Here is a 27,705-nt window from a genome sequence, read left to right as displayed (position 1 = left end):
CAACTGGTTGTTTACAAGCACCATTTTAACAACCGGTTCTGCCGAAGTGGTGCGAACCGGCTGAATCCCACCACTGCATGTGGCTGTTTTTAAATCACTCCAAATATATCTTTTCCAACATTTCATCACATTGGAAAGTTTACAAAGCAGATTTACTGCGTTTGTATCCTTAAAAAAACCCAAACCGTGGGAGCAACACTTCCACTGATTCGTAACAGCTTTTTAAAAAAATCCTCTGGATATTTCCCAGTGACATGAATAGCAAGTTGATTGCACCTACTGTCCAATTTTTTTTTTTTTTTTTTTTTTACAAAAACCAAAAATTTTTTTTTTTTTTTTTTTTTTTTTTTCTTCATGTGATTATTTACAGTGTTTTTTTTCTTTTTTTTTTTTATTTTTTTTTTTTTTTTTTTTTTTTTTTTTTTTTTTTTTTAATTTTTCATAAACTCTTTTTTTTTCAGAATTGGGAAAGCAAAACATCTTTTGAAGTGAAAATGACACCCTCCCCAATTTGCAAACAGCTACATTAAGCTGCAGGGGCAACAGTTAGTCTTTTCGCACTGAACGGAAGTTTTTCCTCAAGCCCAAACTTATCCACATTGCGCAAACTGCATTATGTAATTTGACCCAGATGTGGATCGAAAGGGAGCGCCTCCAACATTTCCCTGCTACAAACAAAAAGCCGGGAACGTTCTTGCAAAGACTTGTTTCAAATGTAAAGAGTGTGACACGGCTACACGGCTGAGGATAACGCCAACCCAGTTAAGCGGCTTAGAAGTGTTAGGACGCGAAAACCTGCAAATACAGGCAGGATAAAAGAATGGATCTGGAGTTTTGAAACGGAAATAAAGTGCGAACTCCTACTTTGAGCTCCAAGGGGAAGCCCCTTATCACTGTCTGCCAGGTCGCCCTCAAAACAGTGGAAAGACTGGGAGGCGAGAGATATATGCATTTCATGTGTATAGAAAAAACAGCCTACCAACTTGGTTGAAACTTTTTATTTTTGCCTTTTCATCCCTTCGGCTTCCTTGTTCTTGAGATGGTTTTTTGAAAGAAAACGACCCAAAATGAACAGGACCGTTCAAGATCTCGGTAGGGAAAGGTGCATTTTTTTTAACTTTGCGACACTAAACACTGAAGCGGAAAAGAAACCTGGGTATGAGCTTTCAAACTAACTGCGACTCCTGCTAGCTAATCTGCTTACAGAATGGAACTCTATGGTAAAGCAATAGGCAGATCTAATCCCCCCCCCCCCCGCTCGCCCAGGGCCCCAGAAATATTTCCAGTTACTTCGTAGCCAATGCTGCCAAAGTGAAAATGCTGTTTGGGCTTCACCCAGGCCTGGCTGTTGCCTGCTCATCCTTCCGTCTTAAGGAGCTCCTCGTGGGCCTTCACCCACATTTCTTCTTTGCAAAATCCAATGACGCAGCAAGCCAAACGCTTGCCCGCATTTCCGTGCTCTAAACTGCCCGAATTGTTCCCTTTCCCCATGTCATCGGCGTTCTCGTGGATCACAACAGATCTGCCCAGAATGGCTTGTTTGTTGAAGAGCGAAGGCTGCAGGTTGCTCATTGATAGTCGGATTTTTCCATCTTGAGGGTAGAAGTTTCCAAAGTCCCCTGGATGGAAGGGGTGATTGACCTTGAAAGGATTATAGTGCCCCCCCGCCGAATCGCAGCCCATGCTGAGGTCTCCAAACTCATGGATGTGGATAGCTCGGCCAGCTGCATTAGAATCTGGGGGGAACCCGTCCAGGTAGAAGATAGCATTCAGTTTTCCATGTGGGTAAACTTGTTGGAACAAAACTTGCCCATTCACCTGCGGTTTGCCAGCTTCTAGGTTACGACTAGGCTTCACTTCGCAAATGGCATGAATCCAGTTGCCTTTGTGCAGGTGCTCATACATATTTGGGTAGAGGATGGCCATCCACAGCAAATTCATCTTTCCCTGCGTTTCCTGAATGGCCAGGTTGGAGCTTTCTTCTTGTTTTGTTTCATCGGATACACAAAGGATCAAGCCCGTGACTAGAAACAGAAGCACAGACATGCCTGAAATCTTCAGAAGACTTTCCAGAGACGGGGAGAGAATTGGGAATCGCCTGTGGAATGAGAAAAAGAAAACAGTAAAAGTGCAATGCTAAGTTTCATCAATATTCATCAGTCGGAAGTATACATAGGGAATCGGAATCGGAATTATACATAGAATCGGAAGTATACATAGAACAGTGGGAATCGGAAGTATACATAGAACAGTGATGGCGAACCTTTTCGAGACCGAGTGCCCAAATTGCAACCCAAGACCCACTTATTTATCGATGCATGAACAATGCCAACCCACGGCAATTTAGAAGCTGAATACTGAAAGGGTTTTAGATTCTAGAAAAAAAAGCGGTTGGCTCTGGCGCTAAGTGGCGTTACTCAGGAGTAGAAGCTTGGTGGTAGTGGGTGGCTTTGCTTTGGAAGCAACAGTGCGTAACTCTTCCAACTGGGATTTGAATCCGCACTTAACCCTAGGGAGGGTTTACTCAGAAGCAAGCCCCATTGCCAGCAACTGAGCTGACTTCCAGGTAAAGGATCGCGCTGTAGTTCTTTGCATGAAAATCAGTGGGGTTTAACAGCGCTTCACAGGGTTACCTACATTGCTTCCCCAAAACTAGGTCTTAGGTTTAATGCTAATAATCGAGCCCAGCTGCTCCAGGCTGCCAGCCCTAGATGTGTGGAGGGGCATCACTCTGCTCTTTATGCTGGCATTTGCCCACAGAGAGGGCTCTGAGTGCCACCTCTGGCACCCGTGCCATAGGTTCGCCATCACTGACATAGAAGAACCCTGCAAGTTAGTTCGAGATTATCTTCTTTGTCGCGAGGCCGAGCGGCTAAGCTCGAGATAGAAGAAGAGTTGGTTATGCCCTGCTTTTCTCTCTTGTAAGGAGTCTCAGAGGAGCTTAGAAACTCCCCGCTCCCTTCCTCTCCCCACAACAGACACCAAGTGGGGCTGAGAGAGTTCTGAGAGAACTGGGACTAGCCCAAGGTCACCCGGCAGGCTTCCTGTGTAGGAGTGGAAAAACAAATCCATTAACCAGATTAGAATCTGCCGCTGTTGTAGAGGAGCGGGGAATCAAACCTGGTTCTCCAGATTAGAGTCAACCACTCTTAACCAGTACGCCACACTGACTCTCAAGGTAACAGCGGCATACTACAAAAGAAGAACATAGAAAATATATCAGAGGCTTGGCAACCATTCAACAATTGTCTCCAACTGAAAACTGAAACAAAAACACTGTTGTTTTACCTTCAATGTTATTTATTAATTAAGTTAAGAATCTACAAATTTGAAAATAGCCCCTTGATTGGAAGTCCATTTTTTTCCTGTCTTATTTTTTGTTGAATTATTATTATTATTATTATTATTATTATTATTATTATTATTATTATTATTATTATTATTATTATTATTATTATTATACACATAACAACACAGCACAAGTGTCTGGAATTCATCTCTGAATATCGAGTCCTTCCTAAAGGAACCTAGGATATTAGAGGTATTTTAAGTGTGTAGAATGTGTGTAGTCTCCTAGAAGTGCTGCTTGCAGCATGTGGACTGGATGTTCTTGTCCAAGTTTAGTTTTCCAGGATGTTTTTCAAGATTTCTTGGGATTCCTCCTAGAGCACTGACTATTACAAAGTGGGATTACTGCGAAATTTTCTGCCACAATCGCTCAACTTCTCAATTTGTAGGGTCCTTTTGTATTTTGTGATCTTTTTCCAGCTCTTTTGTCCTTCTTACTCCTTAAAGTTAGTCAATCATAATAAAGCAAATATCTATGATCCAAACATGTTTTTTCTCTATCACTGTTATAGTTCTCAGGTGTTGTGTGTGCCAGGTGTCTGTCTGTTTGTATTCTAAAGTCCTTGAGTATATTTTGCTTCTTCATTTTCTGTGGTCTTCTCTATTGTGCTCGCATCAGGTCTCTGCTAGAGGGCAGGTTTACTTTTTGCAAAGGTTCCAGTGCACCATTGTTGCCATTCTATTGTGACGCTCAAGATAGTCAGTTTGGGCTATTTTCTTACAACAGCAGATGATGTGCTCCACGGTTTCATCACCCTCTTTGCAGAGATGGCATTATTATTATTATTATTATTATTATTATTATTATTATTATTATTATTATTATTATTATTATTATTATTATTATACACATAACAACACAGCACAAGTGTCTGGAATTCATCTCTGAATATTTCCAGAGTCCTTCCTAAAGGGCCCTAGGATATTAGAGGTATTCTTATTATGAATATACATACATTATTATTATTATTTATTGTTATATACTTCGATCAAGCGGTATAAAAGCTTTAATTTCATTAAAATAAATAAATAAATAAATAAATAAATAATAATAATAATAATAATAATAATAATAATAATTATTATTATTATTATTATTATAGTGATACAAAAACAGTTATACACAGCAAACAAGATCAATATGCTGGATTTTGTATTACATCCCACGTCAGACTCTTCCCAAGCATCTAGTACTGTGTGATGTATCGACAAATAATGCGTGCAGAGCCGAGTAGGGTGGCTTTTTGCTGTTGACATATGGTGATTTTGTCACCGCCGATTGTTTTTAATTGCCGTCCAAGGTCTTTAGGCACTGCACCCACTGCCTATTATTATTATTATTATTATTATTATTATTATTATTATTATTATTATTATTATTATTATTATTATTATTATTATTAATTTCCCCCTCCCATTAAGTGTCATGTAATTTATGTAATTGAAAATTTAATAAAAATATAATTTCTGATTCTCACCTCATACTCATTTCATGCTAATCATACTACACATTGATTTTAGAGATGTCAACCTCAAGGTGGGACCTGGGAATCCCCTTGAATTGCAGCTCATCTCCAGACTTCAGAGATCAGTCCTCCTGGAGAAGATGGCTGCTTTGGAGGGTGGGCTCTATTGTGGCATTATATCCCGCTGAAGCCCTTGTCCTCCCTGGGCTCCACCCACGAACATCCGGCAACCCTTTACCCCTGCTGGTGGCCAGGGGAGCCCTGGCAATTCTAATTGATTTGTTTCTAAAATCTCTCACGGCAGCATTAGACAGAGCGCTCCCAGGTTTTGCAGTAGGCACAACACAAACATGGCTGTGACAATATCACAGAACTGGAGTCATCCTTTCCCCCTCATCCTTTCCCTCAGGAACCACCTAATCTTAAACTTCCTCTCAGAGGGTTCAAAGGCGAGAAGATTCTTTTGAATTCCACGGTGAAAGTCCGGGTTGAAGGCAGACAGCCCTCCGAAGCGGAGCAGGAGTGGGCTGAGCGCTGCATTCCGAGGCGTTTGTATTCAAGAGGAAATGTCTGTGTTCAGAAAACTGCTTTCACCCCACCGCTTTTACCCTCAGTTGCTCCCAATAGTAATTTGCTAGATTCGTACCTTTGATGCAAGATTTGTCTTCCAGAAGCACTTTGCAGCTGGGAGCAATTCTTCACCAGTGACCAATAACCACATCCAGATTCCAAACTTCCTGTGGAGTTAATGAATGCTGCTTGTTGACCATGAAGTTGGACCACAATAGCTCATGGGAGTAGTTAGCAGGAGGGTTTTAAAAAAAAGAAATCTGGAGAAAGGAGGAGCAGCGGTTACCTAGTTATTTAACACAAACCGATCCCAAATTCTTCCCTCAACCTTTCCAGCCCAAACAAAACAATGTGTTTTTTTTTCCTTTCCAGTCTTTTAGGTGCTCGAACAAATGACCTTGAGCAGCCAAATGACAGGCAAAAACACCCCCAAGCCAAGACAGACAAACACACCCACACACACACACACACCCTGCTTACACAGCTTGCTCTATTCCGTCAGTTTTTCCCCACAATTTTGCTCGTGGATCTAAACCAAGTCCAGTCAGCTAAAAAGGGAGCTTGATTTCTTTTCCCCTTTAAAATTCCCAGAAGCTAATTTTAAAGGCCTGTCCAAAAAAACAAACAAACTGCTTTACAGTTCTAAACTGCACTGCTATTTTTTTTTTTTAAATCTGGCTGTTGTTGTAACCAGGTCTCTCAGAAGCTTCCTGAGGAGGCGTTCAAAAGTTTAGCGTTCCAGGTCAGTTTAAATTGCTCAAAAAGATTGTCAGAATCTTTGGGATATTGCTGTGGAGTGCTGACATAGGTAGCCAGCTTACAACCCCAGAACTGATCTAACATGGCAAAATGCAATAGATTTTTAATGTTGAAGGTGACTTCTGGACAACCTTAATATCCCATTGTGGATTTCCTTTATTACCATATTTTTCCTCTGCCTGGTTTTCATATAACTGGCGGCCCCAATTTTTCTCTGTTTTCCCTCTTTCTGAAACCTGCTTCTCCCCAATCTTTTCCCTGAAACAGTGGCTTGATTTCATTTTTTCACCGGTCTGCGATCCCTGTGCTGTTTTACACTGCCCCACCTACTTTGCCGTTTTGGGTTGGGCGGGGTGCGTGGAAACCCTTTTTGAAAAAGTTGCGCACTAGCATTTCAACCTGCACCGAATGAACCAATCGAAACGCTAGAAGCAAACAAACAATCATGTTCTGCTGCCTTCTGGAACATTCCTCGGGGAAACATTGAGCACCGTGCCTAGGCACCATTTGAATTTTAGTGTGCATTGTTAATAGTTAATATTCTATGCCAGCCCCAAAGGACCCCCTGTGCTGGTTGTCATCTTTATTGTTTAGCACCCAATTTCCCCACCCTTTTAGACCCACAGATTATTGCTTCAGTTGTTGACAATTATTACACCACCACCACCACCGCCACCACCCACGCACTGGTTCTGTATGATATTTACTTTATTTTGAGATTTAATCTGGTGGGGGAGGGTGGGAATCGGGACTGTGGTGTTGTTTAGTAAGCACTAACATATTGTATTGTCGAAGGCTTTCACGGCAGGAATCACTGGGGTGCTGTGTGGTTTCTGGGCTGTATGGCCAGTGGTGGGATCCAAAAATTTTAATAACAGGTTCCGATGGTGGTGGGATTGGGGGGGGGGGTGGGGGGGGGGGGATGGGGAGGGTGGGGGGGGCGGGGGGTGGGAGGGGGGGGGGGTGGGGGGGGGGGGGGGGGGGGGGGCGGGGGGGTTTGGGGGGGGGGGGGGGGTGGGGGCGGGGGGGGGTGGGGGGGGGGGGGGGTGGGGGGGGGGGGGGGTGGGGGGGGGGGGGGGTGGGGGGGGGGGGGGGTGGGGGGGGGGGGGGGTGGGGGGGGGGGGGGGTGGGGGGGGGGGGGGGTGGGGGGGGGGGGGGGTGGGGGGGGGGGGGGGTGGGGGGGGGGGGGGGTGGGGGGGGGGGGGGGTGGGGGGGGGGGGGGGTGGGGGGGGGGGGGGGTGGGGGGGGGGGGGGGTGGGGGGGGGGGGGGGTGGGGGGGGGGGGGGGTGGGGGGGGGGGGGGGTGGGGGGGGGGGGGGGTGGGGGGGGGGGGGGGTGGGGGGGGGGGGGGGTGGGGGGGGGGGGGGGTGGGGGGGGGGGGGGGTGGGGGGGGGGGGGGGTGGGGGGGGGGGGGGGTGGGGGGGGGGGGGGGTGGGGGGGGGGGGGGGTGGGGGGGGGGGGGGGTGGGGGGGGGGGGGGGTGGGGGGGGGGGGGGGTGGGGGGGGGGGGGGGTGGGGGGGGGGGGGGGTGGGGGGGGGGGGGGGTGGGGGGGGGGGGGGGTGGGGGGGGGGGGGGGTGGGGGGGGGGGGGGGTGGGGGGGGGGGGGGGTGGGGGGGGGGGGGGGTGGGGGGGGGGGGGGGTGGGGGGGGGGGGGGGTGGGGGGGGGGGGGGGTGGGGGGGGGGGGGGGTGGGGGGGGGGGGGGGTGGGGGGGGGGGGGGGTGGGGGGGGGGGGGGGTGGGGGGGGGGGGGGGTGGGGGGGGGGGGGGGTGGGGGGGGGGGGGGGTGGGGGGGGGGGGGGGTGGGGGGGGGGGGGGGTGGGGGGGGGGGGGGGTGGGGGGGGGGGGGGGTGGGGGGGGGGGGGGGTGGGGGGGGGGGGGGGTGGGGGGGGGGGGGGGTGGGGGGGGGGGGGGGTGGGGGGGGGGGGGGGTGGGGGGGGGGGGGGGTGGGGGGGGGGGGGGGTGGGGGGGGGGGGGGGTGGGGGGGGGGGGGGGTGGGGGGGGGGGGGGGTGGGGGGGGGGGGGGGTGGGGGGGGGGGGGGGTGGGGGGGGGGGGGGGTGGGGGGGGGGGGGGGTGGGGGGGGGGGGGGGTGGGGGGGGGGGGGGGTGGGGGGGGGGGGGGGTGGGGGGGGGGGGGGGTGGGGGGGGGGGGGGGTGGGGGGGGGGGGGGGTGGGGGGGGGGGGGGGTGGGGGGGGGGGGGGGTGGGGGGGGGGGGGGGTGGGGGGGGGGGGGGGTGGGGGGGGGGGGGGGTGGGGGGGGGGGGGGGTGGGGGGGGGGGGGGGTGGGGGGGGGGGGGGGTGGGGGGGGGGGGGGGTGGGGGGGGGGGGGGGTGGGGGGGGGGGGGGGTGGGGGGGGGGGGGGGTGGGGGGGGGGGGGGGTGGGGGGGGGGGGGGGTGGGGGGGGGGGGGGGTGGGGGGGGGGGGGGGTGGGGGGGGGGGGGGGTGGGGGGGGGGGGGGGTGGGGGGGGGGGGGGGTGGGGGGGGGGGGGGGTGGGGGGGGGGGGGGGTGGGGGGGGGGGGGGGTGGGGGGGGGGGGGGGTGGGGGGGGGGGGGGGTGGGGGGGGGGGGGGGTGGGGGGGGGGGGGGGTGGGGGGGGGGGGGGGTGGGGGGGGGGGGGGGTGGGGGGGGGGGGGGGTGGGGGGGGGGGGGGGTGGGGGGGGGGGGGGGTGGGGGGGGGGGGGGGTGGGGGGGGGGGGGGGTGGGGGGGGGGGGGGGTGGGGGGGGGGGGGGGTGGGGGGGGGGGGGGGTGGGGGGGGGGGGGGGTGGGGGGGGGGGGGGGTGGGGGGGGGGGGGGGTGGGGGGGGGGGGGGGTGGGGGGGGGGGGGGGTGGGGGGGGGGGGGGGTGGGGGGGGGGGGGGGTGGGGGGGGGGGGGGGTGGGGGGGGGGGGGGGTGGGGGGGGGGGGGGGTGGGGGGGGGGGGGGGTGGGGGGGGGGGGGGGTGGGGGGGGGGGGGGGTGGGGGGGGGGGGGGGTGGGGGGGGGGGGGGGTGGGGGGGGGGGGGGGTGGGGGGGGGGGGGGGTGGGGGGGGGGGGGGGTGGGGGGGGGGGGGGGTGGGGGGGGGGGGGGGTGGGGGGGGGGGGGGGTGGGGGGGGGGGGGGGTGGGGGGGGGGGGGGGTGGGGGGGGGGGGGGGTGGGGGGGGGGGGGGGTGGGGGGGGGGGGGGGTGGGGGGGGGGGGGGGTGGGGGGGGGGGGGGGTGGGGGGGGGGGGGGGTGGGGGGGGGGGGGGGTGGGGGGGGGGGGGGGTGGGGGGGGGGGGGGGTGGGGGGGGGGGGGGGTGGGGGGGGGGGGGGGTGGGGGGGGGGGGGGGTGGGGGGGGGGGGGGGTGGGGGGGGGGGGGGGTGGGGGGGGGGGGGGGTGGGGGGGGGGGGGGGTGGGGGGGGGGGGGGGTGGGGGGGGGGGGGGGTGGGGGGGGGGGGGGGTGGGGGGGGGGGGGGGTGGGGGGGGGGGGGGGTGGGGGGGGGGGGGGGTGGGGGGGGGGGGGGGTGGGGGGGGGGGGGGGTGGGGGGGGGGGGGGGTGGGGGGGGGGGGGGGTGGGGGGGGGGGGGGGTGGGGGGGGGGGGGGGTGGGGGGGGGGGGGGGTGGGGGGGGGGGGGGGTGGGGGGGGGGGGGGGTGGGGGGGGGGGGGGGTGGGGGGGGGGGGGGGTGGGGGGGGGGGGGGGTGGGGGGGGGGGGGGGTGGGGGGGGGGGGGGGTGGGGGGGGGGGGGGGTGGGGGGGGGGGGGGGTGGGGGGGGGGGGGGGTGGGGGGGGGGGGGGGTGGGGGGGGGGGGGGGTGGGGGGGGGGGGGGGTGGGGGGGGGGGGGGGTGGGGGGGGGGGGGGGTGGGGGGGGGGGGGGGTGGGGGGGGGGGGGGGTGGGGGGGGGGGGGGGTGGGGGGGGGGGGGGGTGGGGGGGGGGGGGGGTGGGGGGGGGGGGGGGTGGGGGGGGGGGGGGGTGGGGGGGGGGGGGGGTGGGGGGGGGGGGGGGTGGGGGGGGGGGGGGGTGGGGGGGGGGGGGGGTGGGGGGGGGGGGGGGTGGGGGGGGGGGGGGGTGGGGGGGGGGGGGGGTGGGGGGGGGGGGGGGTGGGGGGGGGGGGGGGTGGGGGGGGGGGGGGGTGGGGGGGGGGGGGGGTGGGGGGGGGGGGGGGTGGGGGGGGGGGGGGGTGGGGGGGGGGGGGGGTGGGGGGGGGGGGGGGTGGGGGGGGGGGGGGGTGGGGGGGGGGGGGGGTGGGGGGGGGGGGGGGTGGGGGGGGGGGGGGGTGGGGGGGGGGGGGGGTGGGGGGGGGGGGGGGTGGGGGGGGGGGGGGGTGGGGGGGGGGGGGGGTGGGGGGGGGGGGGGGTGGGGGGGGGGGGGGGTGGGGGGGGGGGGGGGTGGGGGGGGGGGGGGGTGGGGGGGGGGGGGGGTGGGGGGGGGGGGGGGTGGGGGGGGGGGGGGGTGGGGGGGGGGGGGGGTGGGGGGGGGGGGGGGTGGGGGGGGGGGGGGGTGGGGGGGGGGGGGGGTGGGGGGGGGGGGGGGTGGGGGGGGGGGGGGGTGGGGGGGGGGGGGGGTGGGGGGGGGGGGGGGTGGGGGGGGGGGGGGGTGGGGGGGGGGGGGGGTGGGGGGGGGGGGGGGTGGGGGGGGGGGGGGGTGGGGGGGGGGGGGGGTGGGGGGGGGGGGGGGTGGGGGGGGGGGGGGGTGGGGGGGGGGGGGGGTGGGGGGGGGGGGGGGTGGGGGGGGGGGGGGGTGGGGGGGGGGGGGGGTGGGGGGGGGGGGGGGTGGGGGGGGGGGGGGGTGGGGGGGGGGGGGGGTGGGGGGGGGGGGGGGTGGGGGGGGGGGGGGGTGGGGGGGGGGGGGGGTGGGGGGGGGGGGGGGTGGGGGGGGGGGGGGGTGGGGGGGGGGGGGGGTGGGGGGGGGGGGGGGTGGGGGGGGGGGGGGGTGGGGGGGGGGGGGGGTGGGGGGGGGGGGGGGTGGGGGGGGGGGGGGGTGGGGGGGGGGGGGGGTGGGGGGGGGGGGGGGTGGGGGGGGGGGGGGGTGGGGGGGGGGGGGGGTGGGGGGGGGGGGGGGTGGGGGGGGGGGGGGGTGGGGGGGGGGGGGGGTGGGGGGGGGGGGGGGTGGGGGGGGGGGGGGGTGGGGGGGGGGGGGGGTGGGGGGGGGGGGGGGTGGGGGGGGGGGGGGGTGGGGGGGGGGGGGGGTGGGGGGGGGGGGGGGTGGGGGGGGGGGGGGGTGGGGGGGGGGGGGGGTGGGGGGGGGGGGGGGTGGGGGGGGGGGGGGGTGGGGGGGGGGGGGGGTGGGGGGGGGGGGGGGTGGGGGGGGGGGGGGGTGGGGGGGGGGGGGGGTGGGGGGGGGGGGGGGTGGGGGGGGGGGGGGGTGGGGGGGGGGGGGGGTGGGGGGGGGGGGGGGTGGGGGGGGGGGGGGGTGGGGGGGGGGGGGGGTGGGGGGGGGGGGGGGTGGGGGGGGGGGGGGGTGGGGGGGGGGGGGGGTGGGGGGGGGGGGGGGTGGGGGGGGGGGGGGGTGGGGGGGGGGGGGGGTGGGGGGGGGGGGGGGTGGGGGGGGGGGGGGGTGGGGGGGGGGGGGGGTGGGGGGGGGGGGGGGTGGGGGGGGGGGGGGGTGGGGGGGGGGGGGGGTGGGGGGGGGGGGGGGTGGGGGGGGGGGGGGGTGGGGGGGGGGGGGGGTGGGGGGGGGGGGGGGTGGGGGGGGGGGGGGGTGGGGGGGGGGGGGGGTGGGGGGGGGGGGGGGTGGGGGGGGGGGGGGGTGGGGGGGGGGGGGGGTGGGGGGGGGGGGGGGTGGGGGGGGGGGGGGGTGGGGGGGGGGGGGGGTGGGGGGGGGGGGGGGTGGGGGGGGGGGGGGGTGGGGGGGGGGGGGGGTGGGGGGGGGGGGGGGTGGGGGGGGGGGGGGGTGGGGGGGGGGGGGGGTGGGGGGGGGGGGGGGTGGGGGGGGGGGGGGGTGGGGGGGGGGGGGGGTGGGGGGGGGGGGGGGTGGGGGGGGGGGGGGGTGGGGGGGGGGGGGGGTGGGGGGGGGGGGGGGTGGGGGGGGGGGGGGGTGGGGGGGGGGGGGGGTGGGGGGGGGGGGGGGTGGGGGGGGGGGGGGGTGGGGGGGGGGGGGGGTGGGGGGGGGGGGGGGTGGGGGGGGGGGGGGGTGGGGGGGGGGGGGGGTGGGGGGGGGGGGGGGTGGGGGGGGGGGGGGGTGGGGGGGGGGGGGGGTGGGGGGGGGGGGGGGTGGGGGGGGGGGGGGGTGGGGGGGGGGGGGGGTGGGGGGGGGGGGGGGTGGGGGGGGGGGGGGGTGGGGGGGGGGGGGGGTGGGGGGGGGGGGGGGTGGGGGGGGGGGGGGGTGGGGGGGGGGGGGGGTGGGGGGGGGGGGGGGTGGGGGGGGGGGGGGGTGGGGGGGGGGGGGGGTGGGGGGGGGGGGGGGTGGGGGGGGGGGGGGGTGGGGGGGGGGGGGGGTGGGGGGGGGGGGGGGTGGGGGGGGGGGGGGGTGGGGGGGGGGGGGGGTGGGGGGGGGGGGGGGTGGGGGGGGGGGGGGGTGGGGGGGGGGGGGGGTGGGGGGGGGGGGGGGTGGGGGGGGGGGGGGGTGGGGGGGGGGGGGGGTGGGGGGGGGGGGGGGTGGGGGGGGGGGGGGGTGGGGGGGGGGGGGGGTGGGGGGGGGGGGGGGTGGGGGGGGGGGGGGGTGGGGGGGGGGGGGGGTGGGGGGGGGGGGGGGTGGGGGGGGGGGGGGGTGGGGGGGGGGGGGGGTGGGGGGGGGGGGGGGTGGGGGGGGGGGGGGGTGGGGGGGGGGGGGGGTGGGGGGGGGGGGGGGTGGGGGGGGGGGGGGGTGGGGGGGGGGGGGGGTGGGGGGGGGGGGGGGTGGGGGGGGGGGGGGGTGGGGGGGGGGGGGGGTGGGGGGGGGGGGGGGTGGGGGGGGGGGGGGGTGGGGGGGGGGGGGGGTGGGGGGGGGGGGGGGTGGGGGGGGGGGGGGGTGGGGGGGGGGGGGGGTGGGGGGGGGGGGGGGTGGGGGGGGGGGGGGGTGGGGGGGGGGGGGGGTGGGGGGGGGGGGGGGTGGGGGGGGGGGGGGGTGGGGGGGGGGGGGGGTGGGGGGGGGGGGGGGTGGGGGGGGGGGGGGGTGGGGGGGGGGGGGGGTGGGGGGGGGGGGGGGTGGGGGGGGGGGGGGGTGGGGGGGGGGGGGGGTGGGGGGGGGGGGGGGTGGGGGGGGGGGGGGGTGGGGGGGGGGGGGGGTGGGGGGGGGGGGGGGTGGGGGGGGGGGGGGGTGGGGGGGGGGGGGGGTGGGGGGGGGGGGGGGTGGGGGGGGGGGGGGGTGGGGGGGGGGGGGGGTGGGGGGGGGGGGGGGTGGGGGGGGGGGGGGGTGGGGGGGGGGGGGGGTGGGGGGGGGGGGGGGTGGGGGGGGGGGGGGGTGGGGGGGGGGGGGGGTGGGGGGGGGGGGGGGTGGGGGGGGGGGGGGGTGGGGGGGGGGGGGGGTGGGGGGGGGGGGGGGTGGGGGGGGGGGGGGGTGGGGGGGGGGGGGGGTGGGGGGGGGGGGGGGTGGGGGGGGGGGGGGGTGGGGGGGGGGGGGGGTGGGGGGGGGGGGGGGTGGGGGGGGGGGGGGGTGGGGGGGGGGGGGGGTGGGGGGGGGGGGGGGTGGGGGGGGGGGGGGGTGGGGGGGGGGGGGGGTGGGGGGGGGGGGGGGTGGGGGGGGGGGGGGGTGGGGGGGGGGGGGGGTGGGGGGGGGGGGGGGTGGGGGGGGGGGGGGGTGGGGGGGGGGGGGGGTGGGGGGGGGGGGGGGTGGGGGGGGGGGGGGGTGGGGGGGGGGGGGGGTGGGGGGGGGGGGGGGTGGGGGGGGGGGGGGGTGGGGGGGGGGGGGGGTGGGGGGGGGGGGGGGTGGGGGGGGGGGGGGGTGGGGGGGGGGGGGGGTGGGGGGGGGGGGGGGTGGGGGGGGGGGGGGGTGGGGGGGGGGGGGGGTGGGGGGGGGGGGGGGTGGGGGGGGGGGGGGGTGGGGGGGGGGGGGGGTGGGGGGGGGGGGGGGTGGGGGGGGGGGGGGGTGGGGGGGGGGGGGGGTGGGGGGGGGGGGGGGTGGGGGGGGGGGGGGGTGGGGGGGGGGGGGGGTGGGGGGGGGGGGGGGTGGGGGGGGGGGGGGGTGGGGGGGGGGGGGGGTGGGGGGGGGGGGGGGTGGGGGGGGGGGGGGGTGGGGGGGGGGGGGGGTGGGGGGGGGGGGGGGTGGGGGGGGGGGGGGGTGGGGGGGGGGGGGGGTGGGGGGGGGGGGGGGTGGGGGGGGGGGGGGGTGGGGGGGGGGGGGGGTGGGGGGGGGGGGGGGTGGGGGGGGGGGGGGGTGGGGGGGGGGGGGGGTGGGGGGGGGGGGGGGTGGGGGGGGGGGGGGGTGGGGGGGGGGGGGGGTGGGGGGGGGGGGGGGTGGGGGGGGGGGGGGGTGGGGGGGGGGGGGGGTGGGGGGGGGGGGGGGTGGGGGGGGGGGGGGGTGGGGGGGGGGGGGGGTGGGGGGGGGGGGGGGTGGGGGGGGGGGGGGGTGGGGGGGGGGGGGGGTGGGGGGGGGGGGGGGTGGGGGGGGGGGGGGGTGGGGGGGGGGGGGGGTGGGGGGGGGGGGGGGTGGGGGGGGGGGGGGGTGGGGGGGGGGGGGGGTGGGGGGGGGGGGGGGTGGGGGGGGGGGGGGGTGGGGGGGGGGGGGGGTGGGGGGGGGGGGGGGTGGGGGGGGGGGGGGGTGGGGGGGGGGGGGGGTGGGGGGGGGGGGGGGTGGGGGGGGGGGGGGGTGGGGGGGGGGGGGGGTGGGGGGGGGGGGGGGTGGGGGGGGGGGGGGGTGGGGGGGGGGGGGGGTGGGGGGGGGGGGGGGTGGGGGGGGGGGGGGGTGGGGGGGGGGGGGGGTGGGGGGGGGGGGGGGTGGGGGGGGGGGGGGGTGGGGGGGGGGGGGGGTGGGGGGGGGGGGGGGTGGGGGGGGGGGGGGGTGGGGGGGGGGGGGGGTGGGGGGGGGGGGGGGTGGGGGGGGGGGGGGGTGGGGGGGGGGGGGGGTGGGGGGGGGGGGGGGTGGGGGGGGGGGGGGGTGGGGGGGGGGGGGGGTGGGGGGGGGGGGGGGTGGGGGGGGGGGGGGGTGGGGGGGGGGGGGGGTGGGGGGGGGGGGGGGTGGGGGGGGGGGGGGGTGGGGGGGGGGGGGGGTGGGGGGGGGGGGGGGTGGGGGGGGGGGGGGGTGGGGGGGGGGGGGGGTGGGGGGGGGGGGGGGTGGGGGGGGGGGGGGGTGGGGGGGGGGGGGGGTGGGGGGGGGGGGGGGTGGGGGGGGGGGGGGGTGGGGGGGGGGGGGGGTGGGGGGGGGGGGGGGTGGGGGGGGGGGGGGGTGGGGGGGGGGGGGGGTGGGGGGGGGGGGGGGTGGGGGGGGGGGGGGGTGGGGGGGGGGGGGGGTGGGGGGGGGGGGGGGTGGGGGGGGGGGGGGGTGGGGGGGGGGGGGGGTGGGGGGGGGGGGGGGTGGGGGGGGGGGGGGGTGGGGGGGGGGGGGGGTGGGGGGGGGGGGGGGTGGGGGGGGGGGGGGGTGGGGGGGGGGGGGGGTGGGGGGGGGGGGGGGTGGGGGGGGGGGGGGGTGGGGGGGGGGGGGGGTGGGGGGGGGGGGGGGTGGGGGGGGGGGGGGGTGGGGGGGGGGGGGGGTGGGGGGGGGGGGGGGTGGGGGGGGGGGGGGGTGGGGGGGGGGGGGGGTGGGGGGGGGGGGGGGTGGGGGGGGGGGGGGGTGGGGGGGGGGGGGGGTGGGGGGGGGGGGGGGTGGGGGGGGGGGGGGGTGGGGGGGGGGGGGGGTGGGGGGGGGGGGGGGTGGGGGGGGGGGGGGGTGGGGGGGGGGGGGGGTGGGGGGGGGGGGGGGTGGGGGGGGGGGGGGGTGGGGGGGGGGGGGGGTGGGGGGGGGGGGGGGTGGGGGGGGGGGGGGGTGGGGGGGGGGGGGGGTGGGGGGGGGGGGGGGTGGGGGGGGGGGGGGGTGGGGGGGGGGGGGGGTGGGGGGGGGGGGGGGTGGGGGGGGGGGGGGGTGGGGGGGGGGGGGGGTGGGGGGGGGGGGGGGTGGGGGGGGGGGGGGGTGGGGGGGGGGGGGGGTGGGGGGGGGGGGGGGTGGGGGGGGGGGGGGGTGGGGGGGGGGGGGGGTGGGGGGGGGGGGGGGTGGGGGGGGGGGGGGGTGGGGGGGGGGGGGGGTGGGGGGGGGGGGGGGTGGGGGGGGGGGGGGGTGGGGGGGGGGGGGGGTGGGGGGGGGGGGGGGTGGGGGGGGGGGGGGGTGGGGGGGGGGGGGGGTGGGGGGGGGGGGGGGTGGGGGGGGGGGGGGGTGGGGGGGGGGGGGGGTGGGGGGGGGGGGGGGTGGGGGGGGGGGGGGGTGGGGGGGGGGGGGGGTGGGGGGGGGGGGGGGTGGGGGGGGGGGGGGGTGGGGGGGGGGGGGGGTGGGGGGGGGGGGGGGTGGGGGGGGGGGGGGGTGGGGGGGGGGGGGGGTGGGGGGGGGGGGGGGTGGGGGGGGGGGGGGGTGGGGGGGGGGGGGGGTGGGGGGGGGGGGGGGTGGGGGGGGGGGGGGGTGGGGGGGGGGGGGGGTGGGGGGGGGGGGGGGTGGGGGGGGGGGGGGGTGGGGGGGGGGGGGGGTGGGGGGGGGGGGGGGTGGGGGGGGGGGGGGGTGGGGGGGGGGGGGGGTGGGGGGGGGGGGGGGTGGGGGGGGGGGGGGGTGGGGGGGGGGGGGGGTGGGGGGGGGGGGGGGTGGGGGGGGGGGGGGGTGGGGGGGGGGGGGGGTGGGGGGGGGGGGGGGTGGGGGGGGGGGGGGGTGGGGGGGGGGGGGGGTGGGGGGGGGGGGGGGTGGGGGGGGGGGGGGGTGGGGGGGGGGGGGGGTGGGGGGGGGGGGGGGTGGGGGGGGGGGGGGGTGGGGGGGGGGGGGGGTGGGGGGGGGGGGGGGTGGGGGGGGGGGGGGGTGGGGGGGGGGGGGGGTGGGGGGGGGGGGGGGTGGGGGGGGGGGGGGGTGGGGGGGGGGGGGGGTGGGGGGGGGGGGGGGTGGGGGGGGGGGGGGGTGGGGGGGGGGGGGGGTGGGGGGGGGGGGGGGTGGGGGGGGGGGGGGGTGGGGGGGGGGGGGGGTGGGGGGGGGGGGGGGTGGGGGGGGGGGGGGGTGGGGGGGGGGGGGGGTGGGGGGGGGGGGGGGTGGGGGGGGGGGGGGGTGGGGGGGGGGGGGGGTGGGGGGGGGGGGGGGTGGGGGGGGGGGGGGGTGGGGGGGGGGGGGGGTGGGGGGGGGGGGGGGTGGGGGGGGGGGGGGGTGGGGGGGGGGGGGGGTGGGGGGGGGGGGGGGTGGGGGGGGGGGGGGGTGGGGGGGGGGGGGGGTGGGGGGGGGGGGGGGTGGGGGGGGGGGGGGGTGGGGGGGGGGGGGGGTGGGGGGGGGGGGGGGTGGGGGGGGGGGGGGGTGGGGGGGGGGGGGGGTGGGGGGGGGGGGGGGTGGGGGGGGGGGGGGGTGGGGGGGGGGGGGGGTGGGGGGGGGGGGGGGTGGGGGGGGGGGGGGGTGGGGGGGGGGGGGGGTGGGGGGGGGGGGGGGTGGGGGGGGGGGGGGGTGGGGGGGGGGGGGGGTGGGGGGGGGGGGGGGTGGGGGGGGGGGGGGGTGGGGGGGGGGGGGGGTGGGGGGGGGGGGGGGTGGGGGGGGGGGGGGGTGGGGGGGGGGGGGGGTGGGGGGGGGGGGGGGTGGGGGGGGGGGGGGGTGGGGGGGGGGGGGGGTGGGGGGGGGGGGGGGTGGGGGGGGGGGGGGGTGGGGGGGGGGGGGGGTGGGGGGGGGGGGGGGTGGGGGGGGGGGGGGGTGGGGGGGGGGGGGGGTGGGGGGGGGGGGGGGTGGGGGGGGGGGGGGGTGGGGGGGGGGGGGGGTGGGGGGGGGGGGGGGTGGGGGGGGGGGGGGGTGGGGGGGGGGGGGGGTGGGGGGGGGGGGGGGTGGGGGGGGGGGGGGGTGGGGGGGGGGGGGGGTGGGGGGGGGGGGGGGTGGGGGGGGGGGGGGGTGGGGGGGGGGGGGGGTGGGGGGGGGGGGGGGTGGGGGGGGGGGGGGGTGGGGGGGGGGGGGGGTGGGGGGGGGGGGGGGTGGGGGGGGGGGGGGGTGGGGGGGGGGGGGGGTGGGGGGGGGGGGGGGTGGGGGGGGGGGGGGGTGGGGGGGGGGGGGGGTGGGGGGGGGGGGGGGTGGGGGGGGGGGGGGGTGGGGGGGGGGGGGGGTGGGGGGGGGGGGGGGTGGGGGGGGGGGGGGGTGGGGGGGGGGGGGGGTGGGGGGGGGGGGGGGTGGGGGGGGGGGGGGGTGGGGGGGGGGGGGGGTGGGGGGGGGGGGGGGTGGGGGGGGGGGGGGGTGGGGGGGGGGGGGGGTGGGGGGGGGGGGGGGTGGGGGGGGGGGGGGGTGGGGGGGGGGGGGGGTGGGGGGGGGGGGGGGTGGGGGGGGGGGGGGGTGGGGGGGGGGGGGGGTGGGGGGGGGGGGGGGTGGGGGGGGGGGGGGGTGGGGGGGGGGGGGGGTGGGGGGGGGGGGGGGTGGGGGGGGGGGGGGGTGGGGGGGGGGGGGGGTGGGGGGGGGGGGGGGTGGGGGGGGGGGGGGGTGGGGGGGGGGGGGGGTGGGGGGGGGGGGGGGTGGGGGGGGGGGGGGGTGGGGGGGGGGGGGGGTGGGGGGGGGGGGGGGTGGGGGGGGGGGGGGGTGGGGGGGGGGGGGGGTGGGGGGGGGGGGGGGTGGGGGGGGGGGGGGGTGGGGGGGGGGGGGGGTGGGGGGGGGGGGGGGTGGGGGGGGGGGGGGGTGGGGGGGGGGGGGGGTGGGGGGGGGGGGGGGTGGGGGGGGGGGGGGGTGGGGGGGGGGGGGGGTGGGGGGGGGGGGGGGTGGGGGGGGGGGGGGGTGGGGGGGGGGGGGGGTGGGGGGGGGGGGGGGTGGGGGGGGGGGGGGGTGGGGGGGGGGGGGGGTGGGGGGGGGGGGGGGTGGGGGGGGGGGGGGGTGGGGGGGGGGGGGGGTGGGGGGGGGGGGGGGTGGGGGGGGGGGGGGGTGGGGGGGGGGGGGGGTGGGGGGGGGGGGGGGTGGGGGGGGGGGGGGGTGGGGGGGGGGGGGGGTGGGGGGGGGGGGGGGTGGGGGGGGGGGGGGGTGGGGGGGGGGGGGGGTGGGGGGGGGGGGGGGTGGGGGGGGGGGGGGGTGGGGGGGGGGGGGGGTGGGGGGGGGGGGGGGTGGGGGGGGGGGGGGGTGGGGGGGGGGGGGGGTGGGGGGGGGGGGGGGTGGGGGGGGGGGGGGGTGGGGGGGGGGGGGGGTGGGGGGGGGGGGGGGTGGGGGGGGGGGGGGGTGGGGGGGGGGGGGGGTGGGGGGGGGGGGGGGTGGGGGGGGGGGGGGGTGGGGGGGGGGGGGGGTGGGGGGGGGGGGGGGTGGGGGGGGGGGGGGGTGGGGGGGGGGGGGGGTGGGGGGGGGGGGGGGTGGGGGGGGGGGGGGGTGGGGGGGGGGGGGGGTGGGGGGGGGGGGGGGTGGGGGGGGGGGGGGGTGGGGGGGGGGGGGGGTGGGGGGGGGGGGGGGTGGGGGGGGGGGGGGGTGGGGGGGGGGGGGGGTGGGGGGGGGGGGGGGTGGGGGGGGGGGGGGGTGGGGGGGGGGGGGGGTGGGGGGGGGGGGGGGTGGGGGGGGGGGGGGGTGGGGGGGGGGGGGGGTGGGGGGGGGGGGGGGTGGGGGGGGGGGGGGGTGGGGGGGGGGGGGGGTGGGGGGGGGGGGGGGTGGGGGGGGGGGGGGGTGGGGGGGGGGGGGGGTGGGGGGGGGGGGGGGTGGGGGGGGGGGGGGGTGGGGGGGGGGGGGGGTGGGGGGGGGGGGGGGTGGGGGGGGGGGGGGGTGGGGGGGGGGGGGGGTGGGGGGGGGGGGGGGTGGGGGGGGGGGGGGGTGGGGGGGGGGGGGGGTGGGGGGGGGGGGGGGTGGGGGGGGGGGGGGGTGGGGGGGGGGGGGGGTGGGGGGGGGGGGGGGTGGGGGGGGGGGGGGGTGGGGGGGGGGGGGGGTGGGGGGGGGGGGGGGTGGGGGGGGGGGGGGGTGGGGGGGGGGGGGGGTGGGGGGGGGGGGGGGTGGGGGGGGGGGGGGGTGGGGGGGGGGGGGGGTGGGGGGGGGGGGGGGTGGGGGGGGGGGGGGGTGGGGGGGGGGGGGGGTGGGGGGGGGGGGGGGTGGGGGGGGGGGGGGGTGGGGGGGGGGGGGGGTGGGGGGGGGGGGGGGTGGGGGGGGGGGGGGGTGGGGGGGGGGGGGGGTGGGGGGGGGGGGGGGTGGGGGGGGGGGGGGGTGGGGGGGGGGGGGGGTGGGGGGGGGGGGGGGTGGGGGGGGGGGGGGGTGGGGGGGGGGGGGGGTGGGGGGGGGGGGGGGTGGGGGGGGGGGGGGGTGGGGGGGGGGGGGGGTGGGGGGGGGGGGGGGTGGGGGGGGGGGGGGGTGGGGGGGGGGGGGGGTGGGGGGGGGGGGGGGTGGGGGGGGGGGGGGGTGGGGGGGGGGGGGGGTGGGGGGGGGGGGGGGTGGGGGGGGGGGGGGGTGGGGGGGGGGGGGGGTGGGGGGGGGGGGGGGTGGGGGGGGGGGGGGGTGGGGGGGGGGGGGGGTGGGGGGGGGGGGGGGTGGGGGGGGGGGGGGGTGGGGGGGGGGGGGGGTGGGGGGGGGGGGGGGTGGGGGGGGGGGGGGGTGGGGGGGGGGGGGGGTGGGGGGGGGGGGGGGTGGGGGGGGGGGGGGGTGGGGGGGGGGGGGGGTGGGGGGGGGGGGGGGTGGGGGGGGGGGGGGGTGGGGGGGGGGGGGGGTGGGGGGGGGGGGGGGTGGGGGGGGGGGGGGGTGGGGGGGGGGGGGGGTGGGGGGGGGGGGGGGTGGGGGGGGGGGGGGGTGGGGGGGGGGGGGGGTGGGGGGGGGGGGGGGTGGGGGGGGGGGGGGGTGGGGGGGGGGGGGGGTGGGGGGGGGGGGGGGTGGGGGGGGGGGGGGGTGGGGGGGGGGGGGGGTGGGGGGGGGGGGGGGTGGGGGGGGGGGGGGGTGGGGGGGGGGGGGGGTGGGGGGGGGGGGGGGTGGGGGGGGGGGGGGGTGGGGGGGGGGGGGGGTGGGGGGGGGGGGGGGTGGGGGGGGGGGGGGGTGGGGGGGGGGGGGGGTGGGGGGGGGGGGGGGTGGGGGGGGGGGGGGGTGGGGGGGGGGGGGGGTGGGGGGGGGGGGGGGTGGGGGGGGGGGGGGGTGGGGGGGGGGGGGGGTGGGGGGGGGGGGGGGTGGGGGGGGGGGGGGGTGGGGGGGGGGGGGGGTGGGGGGGGGGGGGGGTGGGGGGGGGGGGGGGTGGGGGGGGGGGGGGGTGGGGGGGGGGGGGGGTGGGGGGGGGGGGGGGTGGGGGGGGGGGGGGGTGGGGGGGGGGGGGGGTGGGGGGGGGGGGGGGTGGGGGGGGGGGGGGGTGGGGGGGGGGGGGGGTGGGGGGGGGGGGGGGTGGGGGGGGGGGGGGGTGGGGGGGGGGGGGGGTGGGGGGGGGGGGGGGTGGGGGGGGGGGGGGGTGGGGGGGGGGGGGGGTGGGGGGGGGGGGGGGTGGGGGGGGGGGGGGGTGGGGGGGGGGGGGGGTGGGGGGGGGGGGGGGTGGGGGGGGGGGGGGGTGGGGGGGGGGGGGGGTGGGGGGGGGGGGGGGTGGGGGGGGGGGGGGGTGGGGGGGGGGGGGGGTGGGGGGGGGGGGGGGTGGGGGGGGGGGGGGGTGGGGGGGGGGGGGGGTGGGGGGGGGGGGGGGTGGGGGGGGGGGGGGGTGGGGGGGGGGGGGGGTGGGGGGGGGGGGGGGTGGGGGGGGGGGGGGGTGGGGGGGGGGGGGGGTGGGGGGGGGGGGGGGTGGGGGGGGGGGGGGGTGGGGGGGGGGGGGGGTGGGGGGGGGGGGGGGTGGGGGGGGGGGGGGGTGGGGGGGGGGGGGGGTGGGGGGGGGGGGGGGTGGGGGGGGGGGGGGGTGGGGGGGGGGGGGGGTGGGGGGGGGGGGGGGTGGGGGGGGGGGGGGGTGGGGGGGGGGGGGGGTGGGGGGGGGGGGGGGTGGGGGGGGGGGGGGGTGGGGGGGGGGGACCAACGTTCTACCACGGTGCTGCTGGGTCAGCAGTGCATCACTACAATCATCATGTCACTGACATGGTGGGAGACCTCTGTTATTTGGGCAGAATGTTCTGATATATGTTAGAAGCCATTTTTACCATAGAAATTTGCCCATATACTAGAACATCTCCCACATCGTCCACTATGTGGTGACATCACTTCCAGAACTGATGTCAACGTACTGAGAGTGACTAGGCCTAGGCCTCGATTTGTGTCTGGTAAGACCTCCACTAGCTGCCTGAACTGTGCCCAGTGGGGGTTGGCAATCCTAGGATCAGTGAACCTCTGTTCTATATGTTCACCCTCCAGAGGAGCTGTTGACCACTGTGTGAAACAGGATGCTGGAGTAGATGGATCACTGCTCTGATATAGCAGGTGTAGTGGTTAAGAGTGGTGGACTCTAATCTGGAGAACCAGGTTCAGTTCCTCACTCCTACACATGAAGGCTGCTAGGTAACCTTGGGCCAGTCACAGTTCTCTCAGAACCCTGTCAACCTAATCTACCTTACGAAGAGTCTGTTGTGGGGAGAGGAAGGGAAAGGAGTTTGTAAGCCACCTTGAGTCTCCCCAAGAGAGAAAGATTGGATATAAATTAAGGTGACCAGATGGTCACCTTTGTAAGCCTGGACAGGCGGGTAGGTAAACCTGTCACAGGGCGGGAAACGGGAGCACCCCAGAAGGCCGTGCTCCTGCGGCCGTGCGCTTGGGAGGCTGCTGCACTGCCTTGTGCCCCAGAAGGCAGTGCGGCAGCCTTCCAAAAATCGGGACACTTGAAAAAACCCGCGGGACGCGGGACAAATTGTTTTAAGGCAAGACTGTCCCGCCAAAAGCGGGATGTCTGGTCAGCCTAGTATAAATCCAAACTACTACTACTACTACTACTACTACTACTACTACTACTACTACTACTACTACTACTACTACTACTACTACTACTACTACTCCTCTTTCTCGTCCTCCTCCTGTCCATAAAAATTAACCTGTGGTAGTGCTCTTAGCATATCTCTGAGATTTGTACTGATTTTAACTTCTTATGCCTTCAGACAAGTCTTAAATGGACAGAATTTTTTTTTTAATTGAGGTACTCACGGTACATGTCTGTGCACAAGATGCCAATGAAGAATTAGGGATGATAACAGCAGACGGAATACAATGTGGCGGCAAGATATACGGCAACACATGGTTGGAACCCGCATCAATCTATGGGCAATCTCCTGATAGCTTGCAACTTTCTTCTCTTTTGAGTTGCCAGGGTCGGGAATATGAGTCTGGGATTAGTGTAAAATTTGCACAGAGTGGAAAATAAATCATCATCTTACTTGGCGCTCCTGAAAACATGCCAACTGGAACAAAAATGAGAGTTCGCATTAGACATGATCTATTCTTCAGGTGCATTCATTATACATTCTCTTATTATCAGCGTATAATATCTTCCAGACAAGGCAAACAATGTGTGTAATGTGTTCTGAATGTTTATTGTTTGGTATGTCGTTCTCGTATTTTTGAAAGCTACCATTAGTGGTTTCGATAAAAGATTTTTATAGATTTTTTTAAAGCCAGAAGGAGCCATTATGGAAACCTAGCATGACCTGCCTCATAACAAAGCCCACCGTCTCATAGCCTGCAATTATTGCAGCAAGCTCGGAATGTTTGTTTGGAATTCATATTCTTTCAGTATGGATTAGATGTGCTGAATGGAAGGAGGGTCGAGAAGTCTTGCTCTCGTGATGGCATTTCTGTCACAACTGAATTTAATGTCTAGATGGGGTTGTCTAAGATTGCACGAACTACCTTGCTGGACCATATCACGGTTCATTTAGTGCAATGTAGTTTCCATCAGTTTTTTGGAATCTTGTCCTCACGCATCGACTGGTACTCTCTACCAGTTAAAAAATACAGTTCCAGTTAAAAAGTGAATAGTAAAAAACTTCGCGTTTGTCATACATTCAGTTTACAAACTTCTGACAAAAACTTTGCCACTATAAGGCAACAATGAAAATCCTGACAATTTAAAAGCGTAACTACTTTATCTGATTCAGTATAATCAATCATAGGGTCTATAGCTTGGGATAGCAGGCTGGATCGGAGTTCTTGGTATAATAAGCAGTTCAGGAGAATGTGTGGGATGGAATCCAGCTGTCCTATGCTACAGGTACAGAACCTCTTATCGCTTGGAAGACCTTTAAGTCTTCCTCTATGTAGCGGAGATGTCATGATGTTAAATCTAGCCAGCATATAGGCCAGTGATGGCGAACCTTTTCGAGACCGAGTGCCCAAATTGCAACCCCAAACCCGCTTATTTATCACAAAGTGCCAACACGGCAATTTAACCTGAATACTGAGGTTTTAGTTTAGAAAAAACTGTTGGTTCCGAGGCGTGTGTTACTTGGGAATAAGCTTGGTGGTAGTCAGTGGCTTGGCACTGAAGCAACCGAGCAACTCTTCCAACGGGTGAATCACGACCCTAGGAGTGTTTACTCAGAAGCAAGCCCCATTGCCTCCAACCAAGCTTACTCCCAGGTAAAGGATCGCGCTTTAGTTCTTCGCATGAAAATCAGTGGGGTTTAACAGCACTTAACAGGGTTACCTACACTGCTTCCCCAAAACTAGGTCTTAGGTGTAATGCTAATAATCGAAGCTCAGTGGCCCAGGGCCAGCCCTATGGAGATGTGGGGAGGGACTCACTGTTGTTGCGTGTTCCACAGGCTGAGGAGCTCTGAGGTGCCACCTCTGGCACCCACGATGCCATACGCCGTTAGATCACCACTGATATAGGCTCTCCTGTGTATGGGATTTGTGAGCGCTGTAATATAATAGGCTGGGTATCCCTGCATTGAAAAGGAACATTGACTTATATTTGTTGGTGAAGCAAGATTTATTTGCCAAGCTCTGCAGTTGTTGATAGTCCATTGCTAACAGCCTCTCTTTAATGAGGGCAAACGTTTCAGTGAAGGTTAGCATATTGAAGGAGTCGCTGTCATAACCCAGTTCCCCGATCTTTGCGGTAACTATTGTGCACCATTTTGAATGGTGGAGTTCACTCAAGGTAAGTTGGGTCAATGAGTTTCTGGAGCTTCGGTAGTGAAAGGTACTCTCTACCCACATCCTGGGGGGCAACTGGCCTTCAAAAAGTGCGGGGAACGACACCCTTATATTTTCCTCTCCTAGGCCATTTCTGCACACAACTTTTAAAACATTTCCAGGCAGGAAATGAAATGTTTCCTCCTTGGAGTTCCACACTGTTTGGAGTTCCCCCTTTGGTTTCAGAAACGTTTTATTTCCAGCCTGATTTTTTTTTTCTGAAACCCCATTTATAATGATTCTTTGGTTTGAAACGTTTTCAAGCTGTCTTCTCTTGCTGGGCAATCATTTTTAAACTTGTTCTATCTTTCCTGCTGCCATTTTCCACATCTCTGTGCTCTGGTTCAGCTTCCCCTTCAGAGCCATTTTTCCCCTGAGGTAATTTTTTTTGGCCCTCGCCTCTTTTCCATCATTTTTGGCTGCTCTCTCATTCCCCTCTGGTTACCGCCCAGGAAAATAAACAGAATATTTTCCTGAATCAAGTTATATGACTACACTGGCTCAATGCTAGGACACAGAGACTTGTGTGGTTCAGAAGCCTCCATAAGGCTCACAGAGAACCTATATGTATGATTGTGCCAATGCTATATGATCTCCCTCTTGCTTATGCCCTTTCAAGATGTAATAAAAGCCCCTCTTTAGTTGCATTTATGATGTGCCCGCTGTTTAGGATTTTAGTTTGACTAGGTTCTCCAGTTAGTTTAAGGTTTTGTTATTGTTAGTTTAGGAGAGTCTTGCCTATAAGTATATGTGTTTATCCCTTAAGGTTTCCCTAATGTTTAAGTTTAGAAATGTTATTTTTGAAATTTGTGTGTCAGCAAAAACAGTAGAGGCTGTAGAGGCTGATATTCAGGGGCGAATCTAGGCAAACTGGAGCCCGGGGACAAAATCTGAGTTTGGTGCCCCCCCACCCCTACCCCAGGTATGGATGACCACCCTCCCCCACAACGACCAAACAATGATTTTTTGCACCAGCTCACAAAACACCTCCCACCACCAGCAAAACATACATGGCTTTCTCCCCACCTCTTTCCTAATTGTGTCCTCACACCAACCCTGTGAGGTAGGCTGCTAGCCTGAGAAACAGCTCCAAGCCAGTGCAAGGTGGGAATTAACTTTTTAAGCATGTAAATCTCTCTGAAGTCACCCCCCCATCTGAAGGTTTTACCAAAACAAAGCGTCAGCAGCATCATCTCTCACAAATCACCTCCTACCCCAACCAAAACAGGCATGGCTCTCTCCCCACCACTTTCCCTAATTGTGTCCTCACACCAACCCTGTGAGGAGTAGGCTGCTAGCCTGAGAAACAGCTCAAGCCAGTGCAAGTGGGAATTAACTTTTAAGCATGTAAATCTCTCACAAGTCACCCCCCCCATCTGAAGGTTTACCGAAACAAACATCCAGCATCATCTCTCACAAATCACCTCCACACCCCCCCCAAGCAAAACAGGCCATGGCTCTCTCCCCACCACTTTCTAGATTGGCTGTCCTCACTCCACCAACCCTGTGAGGTAGGCTGCTAGCCTGAGAAACAGCTCCAAGCCAGTGCAAGGGGAATTAACTTTTAAGCATGTAAATCTCTCACCAAGTCACCCCATCTGAAGGTTTACCAAAGCAAACATCAGCATCATCTCTCACAAATCACCTCCCTACCCCCCAGCAAAACAGGCATGGCTCTCCACCACTTTCCTAATTGTGTCCTCACACCAACCATGTGAGGTGGACTGCTAGCCTGAGAAACAGCTAGAAGCCAGTGCAAGGGGAATTAACTTTTAAGCAATGTAAAATCTCTCTGCGAGTCACCCCCCATCTGAAGGTTTACCAAACAAACATCATGCATCATCTCTCACAAATCACCTCCTACCCCAGCAAAACAGGCATGGCTCTCTCCCCACCACTTTCCTAATTGTGTCCTCACACCAACCCTGTGAGGAGTAGAGGCTGCTAGCCTGAGAAACAGCTCCAGAAAAGCCAGTGCAGAGTGGGAATTAACTTTTAAGCATGTAAAATCTCTCACAAGTCACCCCCCATCCTGAAGGTTTACCAAACAAACATCAGCATCATCTCTCACAAATCACCTCTCCTACCCCCAGCAAAGGCAAGGCCTTGGCTCTCACTACACACCACTTTCCTAATTGTGTCCTCACACCAACCCATGTGAGGTAGGCTGCTAGCCTGAGAAACAGCTCCAAGCCAGTGCAAGTAGGGATGCTTTTAGGCATGTAAATCTCTCACCAGTCACCCATCTGAAGGTTTGCCAAATAAACATCAGCTTGCATCTCTCACAAATCACCTCCTACCCCCAGCAAAACAGGCATGGCTCTCTCCCCACCACTTTCCTAATTGTGTCCTCACACCAACCCTGTGAGAGTAGGCTGCTAGCTGAGAAACAGCTCCAAGCCAGTGCAAGGGGAATTAACTTTAAGCATGTAACTCTCTCACAAGTCACCCCCCCATCTGAAGGGTTACCAAACAAACATCCAAGCATCATCCTCTCCACAAATCACCCCCCTACCCCAGCTAGAAACAGAGCATGGCTCTCATCC

The 27,705-nt window shown here is 70.6% G+C and overlaps 1 protein-coding gene across 1 annotated transcript; it reads right to left on the bottom strand.

The window, feature by feature from the left end:
* Positions 1-983: 983 nt before the first annotated feature.
* SOD3 (superoxide dismutase 3) lies at positions 984-5,589 on the bottom strand. Its single transcript, XM_048509348.1, has 2 exons — positions 5,461-5,589; positions 984-2,098 (listed from the first exon to the last, which is right to left on the bottom strand). Exon 2 carries the CDS (start codon positions 2,044-2,046, stop codon positions 1,357-1,359), a length of 690 nt encoding a protein of 229 aa, XP_048365305.1. The 5' UTR covers positions 2,047-2,098; positions 5,461-5,589; the 3' UTR covers positions 984-1,356.
* Positions 5,590-27,705: the final 22,116 nt, after the last annotated feature.

The sequence above is a fragment of the Sphaerodactylus townsendi genome, linkage group LG10 (assembly GCF_021028975.2).
Source record: "Sphaerodactylus townsendi isolate TG3544 linkage group LG10, MPM_Stown_v2.3, whole genome shotgun sequence".
In the NCBI taxonomy this organism is placed as follows: Eukaryota; Metazoa; Chordata; class Lepidosauria; order Squamata; family Sphaerodactylidae; genus Sphaerodactylus; species Sphaerodactylus townsendi.
Note: the sequence above shows the minus strand (reverse complement) of the source record. Positions and strands in the feature narration are given on the sequence as shown.